Source organism: Limulus polyphemus, unplaced genomic scaffold, assembly GCF_000517525.1.
Source record: "Limulus polyphemus unplaced genomic scaffold, Limulus_polyphemus-2.1.2 Scaffold3120, whole genome shotgun sequence".
Taxonomy (NCBI): domain Eukaryota; kingdom Metazoa; phylum Arthropoda; class Merostomata; order Xiphosura; family Limulidae; genus Limulus; species Limulus polyphemus.
In genome coordinates this window covers 2,243-11,668 of record NW_013668730.1, presented here as the reverse complement: position 1 = coordinate 11,668, position 9,426 = coordinate 2,243, and the positions used below count along the sequence as shown (strand labels likewise).

Here is a 9,426-nt window from a genome sequence, read left to right as displayed (position 1 = left end):
TGTTTGTACTCTGATTTAAGGACGTACTCCTCTCTTATTTTTACATTTTTCTTTTCGAAGGTCATAACCCAAACTAGATAAAATTAAAAGAAGACTGCCACCCTGTGTGATGATATGCATGCAGGGGCGCCAATTTATATAGGTTTGTGGCAACTGCCCTTGCTTTATATATATGTGTGTGTATAAAATGTGGTTTGAGCTATCAGAATGGGTATTAAGTAACATAGGAAATAATCAAAGTTAATACTCCTAAAATAGACTGATCTATATATTTTAGCCTTTATGAAACTTAAGGGTACGAATTCGTCCCTTGGACCACAAATAAAACTCTTCCTCCCATTAAATCAGAAATGGCGATCCTGTAAACATGCTTTATGCTCAGCTCGGTGCTCATGTTAGTCCCTAATAGAAGGTATGGGTATGCTCAGCTCGGTGCTCATGTTAGTCCCTAATAGAAGGTATGGGTATGCTCAGCTCGGTGCTCATGTTAGTCCCTAATAGAAGGTATGGGTATGCTCAGCTCGTTGCTCGTGTACCTAGTTAGTCCCTAATAGAAGGTATGGGTATGCTCAGCTCGGTGATCATGTTAGTCCCTAGTTAGACCCTGGATGGCACAAGAAGAGTTGAAAATCTAGTAAAATGGCAAGTATAATTAACTCGTTATAAAAGAAGTTTCATTGTATCATGTTTACAGGATCGCCATTTATAATGAACTCGTTATAAAAGAAGTTTCATTGTAAATTCTTGACTTTGTAGTTTGTATTCAGAATGTCAGTACTATTACCGGCTTGGATATTTTTTAATTCGGATTTCAGTAGTAAAAGAAAATATGAAAGAAAAAGTCTCCTTTAACAACTTGTTTACTCTATTTTTACAGGAAGATCGGAATATGGGATTAGTACCTTTCTTTGTAAGTGTAAAATTAATGGTATTGTTTTTTATTTGTTTTCGCTTATGTTTATTGCTTAATTAATTCTGTAACTAATATACGTCTTCTGTTGTAGCATATATTCCAAAGTAAAATAATGAATTAATTCTAAACAATAAAGTATTGGATATTAAATATTATATGATATTTAATGTACATAGAAACAGATTAGTAATACTATTCGTTAGATAGTTATATATAATGCATGAAACTGAAAATCATAGTGCAATAAATAAATGGAAAGGTATTTTTGATTAGCCTTGTTTTCGCTCCTGTGTCTTTCATGTGCTATTAATTATCTTCTTTAATAACACTAAGTTATTTTTATATTATCTGAAGTTTTTCTATTTCTTTAAGTAGGATTACTGATGGCTATTTTTTATTGCTTTTGTGTTCTTTCTCGTATAAATGTTGTTTCTTAGAAGAAGAAAAATATTTGTTTCAAGGAATAGAAACAAAATTCAGATAATGAATGTTACGGTGAATATTTCTTGAATTTTTTCAATGTTATAATAGTTGTTTTTATTATCAAAATCATAGCTGGCCTCATAGGAATTTATTGTGAAACTAACTGTTACACTCACAGAGGTGGATAGCTTTGAACATTTAAACCATTAAATTACCAGCTTGATACTTGTCATTTATAGGTGTCAGCAACTCTTGGAACCACCTCTTGCTGTTCGTTTGATGCAATACACGAGATCGGACCCATCTGTCAGGAAGAGGGTGTGTGGCTTCATGTTGATGCTGCCTATTCAGGAAGTGCATTTATTTGTCCCGAGTTCCAACATTTGTTGAAAGGTATTGAGGTAAGCATTCCTTTCTTGAACTCAGCAAGAAAATGAAATGAATATATAATTTTTGTAAACGTCTAGTTCCTACAATAAGAAGGTTGAAGGAATATACTGTAAGGTATTTTTAACAATTCCTAATTAAAAGTTTTTTTATTTAGTGTGTTTGCTAATGATACGTGGCTAATATCAGCCTCTTTTTTTTTCAGCATGCCAGTTCTTTCAACATGAATCCCAATAAATGGATGCTTGTTAATTTTGACTGTTCCACCTTGTGGTAAGTTACAGAACTTATTTATTGAAATCATGGGATAAACATACTCTAACTTTATTGCTTTCTTAAATTTTGTAATAGTGCATGTAACATTGTAATAAAAGCACATTGAGTTAAATAAAAAAATATTTGATTCTAAATAATGGTTTTCTGACAGACCCAAAATTAATTTACAAAAAACCAATGTCATGACTGTCATTTATAATATTAATCCATTGACTGCCGATTTGCCGTATACGGTACACTCCGTCCCCGGCACTTGAATGAGAGTGTGCCGTTTACAGTGTACAGTTTGCAAAAATTCCGCGCGCGTTTAAATCAGCTGCAGTCTGTGTGTTAAAACATAAATTTTAACTTTAAAATTATCATTATTTCAAAAGTAACTATTGAATTTCTCTCCCATTGAGAATCGAAAAATACACGCTCTTTTAAACTCGTTCTTTCTGTTTGATATGTAATAACAAAGTTGTAGTTAGATCCTAAATTATAGACAAACATCCAATTTTTCTGTTGTACTTCGCTAATTCTGGATCTTGGAAAAGATTGAGTTTTTAGCTTTTTAGTTTCCGTAAATTCTTTAAACTTTCTAAATCCAGATAAATAAATTATGTAAAATACGTTATTATTAGCTTGTTAATGTGGAAAGATATTTTATGTTACGTTATATAAAATACGTTATTATTAGCGTGTTAATGTGGAAAGATATTTTATGTTACGTTATATAAAATACGTTATTATTAGCTTGTTAATGTGGAAACATATTCTATGTTACGTTATATAGTTGTTCAGTAAGTCCATCAAGTTTGTAAAGCCCAAAATGCCTTTAAAATTATAATTCCAATCTGGCTTTAATTATTTGTGATTAGGAATCATTTATTGGGAAGTTGTGAATTTTGATAATAATTACAAGGTTGCATTTCGCACTAAAGATTTTTAAATGTCCGTGAATATAAAAGTAATTACATGTGTTGCATTATGTAAAAATCTTATTCACGTGCTCCCTTTCAGGGTTAAAGACCGGTTTAAATTGACTCAGGCCCTTGTAGTTGATCCCTTGTATTTACAACATAGCTATTCCGGTAAGTTAGCCTTTTGGTTTAGTAACTCTGCATTGTATTCCTTTTTCTATTACAGATTTTGAAGTGGTTGGTAAGTACAGCAGATTAAACAGATTTATCTGATTAAACAAGACATCAAAATAAAAATGGCTGTACGAACAATAATAATTTATCTTTGAAGTAAATAAAACTTGAGTCCAGTAGTAAAACTGTATGTTACGTCTGTGTTCGTTTGTTAATTTTTCATAGAAATTCTTTCCGAGAAACTTCAGCGATAAAAGTTTTTTCTTAAATAAAACTAGTTTATTCTTTCTCAATTCAACTTTGCAATACACTTAATTTCTACAGTCACTTTAACCACACGCTATAATTCACAACGAACGATTCACGCATTTTACTTACTACCGCGCTTGACTCAATTGTCCGTCTCTATCTCAGCCTGTCTGCAATTATCATTCTATATATACCGCCACTTCTCGCCGGTCTTATATATACGAAATAGAGGGCGTCTGGTAAACACTCGAGCCTTCACAAACGTTCTAGATAATCATTGCGTGTTACCAGCGTCACGTGAATTCCGCTGTCGTAACATGTATATATTATGTCTTATTACTCTATTTGAATACTCAAACGTTATTAATTATGTTTGTGGAGAATTTTTCAATTTGTATAACTTTACAAAAGTGAAACATGCAATAGTATAGAATTATTAGTATGGTATAGTAATATATTGTTTGACGTCATAATAAAAAAAAACTTACTAGGTTTCCTAAATGTAAGTAAAATCTTCATGTTGTCTCAATATTTTAAACTTTAACGTTTGTATAATATATTTCGAATATAAATCAGAAATGGAATATTAGAATTTTCAGTAAGTATTTCCTTAAAAAGGTTATCCCCCGGTATATTTTCAAAAAAGACAATTTCTACAGCAGATATATATATAATATGACACACACACTCTGCTTGATACTAATTTTTTTTTGTTAATGCTATATATTTTTTACATACATAAGAAAAAGTTTCTCAATTAACTTTGGTAGAAATGTTCTGGTTCAAAACTTTCGCTAACTGAGCATTGTGTACTGTTACCGAGCGAATTTTGAAACAAGATTTGTCTGTGAGTATAAGGTTTTAAACAGAAAAAAAAGTAATATAGTTTCATGCAAATAGTTATACGTTAAAATATTCTTTAAAGTACTAATGTTGATATTTGTTATTTCATTTCAGATAAATCCATTGACTACAGAGTAAGAGTCCGATATTTTTTATCTTTCCAGTAAAATCAATTCCAAAAACTATAGTGCTGTTCTGATAAAGTTCACAAGTAATACAATTTTAATGAAGTTGAATTAAATGGTAGTTTTTTATCTTGGTGCTTAGTTTAAATTTCTGGAAACGTATTATTGAAAACATTTACAAAACGTGGTGTAATTATTCTTCACTTCATGGCTATATATGGTAAAGTTTATTTGCATCTAATCTAAACCCTTTTTACGTTACATTTCGACTGGTTTATTATATTTCGGTTGGTATTTTTTTAAATATTCAAAGGTTATTACTGTTCATTACAACTTAAAGGAGCGGACATTTATAAGTTCCAGATTAGTAATGGATACCTAAGTTTAAAAATAAGAAACTTGCTTTGACGTAACAATTTATTGCTGAGTCTAAATTTGTGTTATTTGTGGGTAACGTATATATTAAAAACAAACTGTTGGCTATATAAGGTGTCGAAATATAAGTTATGGAATAGAAGGTATGCTCCGCTCGGTGCTCATGTTAGTCCATAATAGAAGGTATGGGTATGCTCAGCTCGGTGCTCATGTTAGTCCATAATAGAAGGTATGGGAAAATATTCCCTGTTCTTTGATTTTTTGTATAAGCGTTTTACAGCGAATTCCTGACCATCTGACAAGCAACACTGTTATAGGTAGTTTATGACCAAATAAAAATATCATAACTGTATTCGAGGGAGAATGTAAAGTTAAGAGACTAACTTTTGGAGAAATCATCTTCCACGGATATGGAAAAATCAAAGCATTTAAGATATAAAAACACAAAGCAAATCTGAATCAATACCCTTATAGGCAAAGTGAATGTTATTAATGTTAACTTTCGATCAGAACAAGCTACTAATTGAAACTGAACCTGGTAATGAGCATAACTAATTAAATATGCTTATAAAAATGCACTGTTTGACCAGTTGAGAAGCTTCGCTGTTAACAGTATAACTTCAATAGATTTATGTGGCTTTGGTCTGCCTAAACATGATTGTGGAAGACTACGTCCATGTATACTGGAAAATTTATCTTACATTGATGTCGGAGTCCTTCACAAGGGCTTGTTATAGTATAAATGGCGGTGTCGGGAAATATGACGTTATGGTGTTCATCAGATTGAAGAAAACAGACAATAAAGGAATAATCCCAGATTTTAGGACGTCATTCGTTCAAAGAGCATTGGATTCTATATGCAATACATTTACCACTCTTGGACGAGTGTTCACTGCGATCATTAGTATAGCTATTCTGTTTTCTAAATTTATAAACATGTATAATGGTATTGTTCCATTACTATATACATAATCTTACACTTCTGGTATTGTTTAAATTTATGTTCTTATATAAATATTTTTAAAGAGATTATAAAATTCGTTTTGGATACTATACTTGTTTAAGACAGGCATCGTCACTCTACTAATAACGATATTATTACTTTTATAGGCGGCCAGCCCAGCATGTACAGAATTAGAAACAATCGTATTGGAGTGGTTAGGTAAGAAAGTTTACAAAACGTATTATAACGGTCCTCTAAAATTTACAAACAAAATTTCAATACATTTATAAGTTTCGATAGAAGATTGCTAGGAAACATCCTTTGCACAAATATTTTTTTTTTCTGAAGACTTTTGCGAGGTGAGGCGAGCGCGCTTATTCTAAAGTAATTCGAAACATCATTATCTTCGTAACAAACATACTTCCTCTTTGATTAATATGAATGATATTTTTATAAAGAAGATTAATATTGAAAATAAATTTCTGATCTACCTAAGCCTAAACAATCTTATTTTTGTTTAATATATATAAAATACAAAATCATCCGTTGACTTCCCGGGTATTTTATTTTTGTCGTTTAGGAAAGATGATCGGTTTGCCCGAAGATTTTCTCTGTCTTTCAGAACATAGCAAGGGAGGAGGAGTAATACAGGTACACACACACACACACACAAAAGATGTTAGTGTGTGTCTTTGACATTATTTGTCTATCGCTAGGTTGATTCCAGAAAGTTAAAGTATAGTTAGAATATCGAATTATAGCTAATTTTACCCCATTACAATTTTGACTTTTTCTTCTTTTTCCATGAAATAAAACAGTGTTAATACCAATACTTACATCATTTTGGAAATTATCAGCCTTCAGTGCGATGCCTAACCACAAAATAAATTTAAAAAAGTACAAATTCCATTTACTTTTTTTCATCTAAATATCTTTTGTAGAACTGAATGTTCGTCTTTTAATGATTATAATGGGATAATGACGTATTTTTTTTCTAACATAGGGCTCGGCCAGTGATTGTGTTTTAGTTTCTCTGCTCGCCGCTCGCCATACAACGATAAGGAGTTTGAAACAACAACACCCTCTAGCGGAAGAAGGTGTACTTCTTTCAAAGCTTGTAGCCTATTGTTCTAAAGAGGTATGTTTTTATATTGTTTTTATTTCACACCCATCATTTTCATTTATGTTAGTTTTTAATTATATTCTATAGTTAGATTATTACGTAAACAAAATCAATATCAAAAAAGAATGCAATTATAAAGATACAAAATAATTAGATGTAAAGAGTTACTCAACAAATTAAAGTTTTTACAATTTCTCAATACTAGGCGATTTAATAAGGTACTATGCTCGGTGTCTAAACATTTCGTTTGTAAAAGTGTTAAAATTAAATCTAGACTTAACAATATATATTCATTAATGGGTTTTTTAATTCCATTTCAATATGTGCAACACTGCTTGTGACTAATCGTATCGCTGTATTAGAAATATTTTCATTTATTTTACAGATTATAATGTTTTTTTTCAGGCTCATTCTAGTGTTGAAAAAGCTGCGATGGTTGGATTTGTAAAACTTCGTATTCTCGACACCGATGAAAACTTCCAATTGCGTGGCGCCACCTTAGCTAAGGCCATGGAGGTACATCCTGTTTGTCTGTCTACAACTTATTTGTACAAGTGAATAAAGACCCAAAGTCATAATGATGCAGGTTGTAAAAATACACGAAAAATGTTTTTTATCACAATTCAAAACTTTTTATACTTAAGTCTCAAGTTTACATGATTTGTAACATTACTCTTGTAATTGGGATCTTAAAATGGACTCCTCGCTGTAATTAAAGGGTTTTATGATATATGTGAGAAAAGTGCAAAAACGAAATATATATATATATACTTATTTAAGAAATACATAAGTTTAATTTAGCTGATTTTCTGTTACTCCACCAGTTGCTATGGACACTTCAGAATTTAGAAAGCGAGGTCGTGAAATGGTTGATTACATTGCAGATTACATTGAAAACTTGCCTTCGAGACGCGTCACACCCGACATAGAACCTGGATACCTTCGAGAGCTTCTCCCTCACAGCGCCCCCTTTAAGGGAGAAAACTGGGAAAACATTATAAACGACGTTGATCGTTGCATTATGCCTGGTGTAAGTGCAATTATAAGCTTTTGTTGTGGTATTTATAATCAAGTAATACTAATATTATTCTGTATATTCTATCCTTAATAGGCGGGTGTTTTTTAGATATATTAATATTTTAAAATTTCTTGTTCAGGAAAACTTAAATGCTACATCTTATTAGTTGCTAAGCCTTTTACTTTCCATGTATTTTATGTTCATAATATTAATTTGGTAAGAGAGAGAGAGAGAAAAATGTTTAAATCACAGTGGAAAGATTTTGGAATAAATAAATAGCACTTACATTATTTATTTTAGCTAAATATGGCTGAATTAAAAAAACACACACACAAAAGTCGTATTTGTCTCTTTGTTGATTAAGAACTACTTTCATATATTCTCCTCTCCCTAAAAATAAAAAGACTTAAGTATCTTTTTCACATGCAAATTAAATATCGCTTAGTGTAGTTTTTCTTTTTTTATTAAAGTTAATTTTTGTGTGAAATGGAAAAAAAAAACTTTAAATGATCGATTTCGGATATTATTGCAAAAGCCTGCGGAGAACAAAGTGAAAAAATGTAAATGTTTTTAAGTAATATATGTTTTATTTTTTAAAACATTGAGTTTGGCGTAAAACATTACAATTTAGACGACATTTTTCATATTCTACATTAAGAGTAAGACTTCTAAGGGATACAAGAGTTTTATAATGTATTTTATGAAACACTGAATATATAGTTAAGACACAAGATAAAAAATACAATCTTCAAGCTTGTAGCTAGCCAATTCTTTTACTTCGAAATTAATCTTATAAAGTTACCATAGTATTACTGTAATTTTTACAATTGGACTTTGGTTGATATTAAAGGATTTAGTTGTAAATGATACATTTTGTAGAAATTAATGGACGACATTACACATCAAAGAGATGACCTTCCGTTTTTGGTGTTAAACATACCCGTGTATTTGTTTGATACAATAGCAAATAAAAACAATAATTTTATCAGATGTACCGACTTAAGCAGTACAATAATGTATACATGATAGAATCCAACTATTAAACAACATAAACATCACGAACGCTTGTTTTTATCATTGTCTTTGCTGTGCTCGTGCAACACGTTGAGCTAACTCAAAGAATACGGCTTTAGGAATTATCGCTGAAAAATACTTGTTAAAATAGTATATGTTGCAGTATTTTTATTATGGTTGGATTAAGGTTTATGACAAATAGTAAAAAGTAAAAAAAAAAAAAAGTAATAAGAAATACAATTTACATTTTATGTTTCCTTTCTATATTTCCCCAATCGATATAAGCATTTCAGAACTGTTAACTACTTTATTTGTAATAATTGTTTATAGGTTACTCACTGGCAACATCCAAGGTTTCATGCATATTTTCCCGCGGGAAACTCCTATCCATCTATCCTGGCAGATATGCTGTCTGATGCTATAGGGTGCGTCGGATTTTCTTGGGTAAGAAATTATATATCAGCTTATAAAAATATCCCAACAGTTGTGTTTACTTTAACATCAAAAGAAAATGTGGAAACACAGAGTGTTATTTATATACTATAAGAATAATGTGTACTTGGTAGTATGTGATATGTCGTTGAAGATGCGAGTCATGTAATAAATTCAGCTATCTACTGTAAACTGAGACTTGTAATAAATTCAGCTATCTACTGTAAAC

The 9,426-nt window shown here is 30.9% G+C and overlaps 1 protein-coding gene across 1 annotated transcript in view; it reads left to right on the top strand.

Annotated features, from left to right (window-relative positions):
• Positions 1-414: 414 nt before the first annotated feature.
• LOC106468701 (tyrosine decarboxylase-like) overlaps positions 415-9,426 on the top strand; it is a gene marked incomplete at its 3' end in the record, with an annotated part of 10,502 nt that continues 1,490 nt past the window's right edge. The window contains exons 1-6 of the mRNA XM_013929141.1: positions 415-486; positions 878-910; positions 1,576-1,737; positions 1,929-1,996; positions 3,002-3,072; positions 4,282-4,301. Coding sequence (XP_013784595.1) covers positions 415-486; positions 878-910; positions 1,576-1,737; positions 1,929-1,996; positions 3,002-3,072; positions 4,282-4,301 — 426 coding nt within the window. The remainder of the gene's footprint in view (positions 487-877; positions 911-1,575; positions 1,738-1,928; positions 1,997-3,001; positions 3,073-4,281; positions 4,302-9,426) is intronic.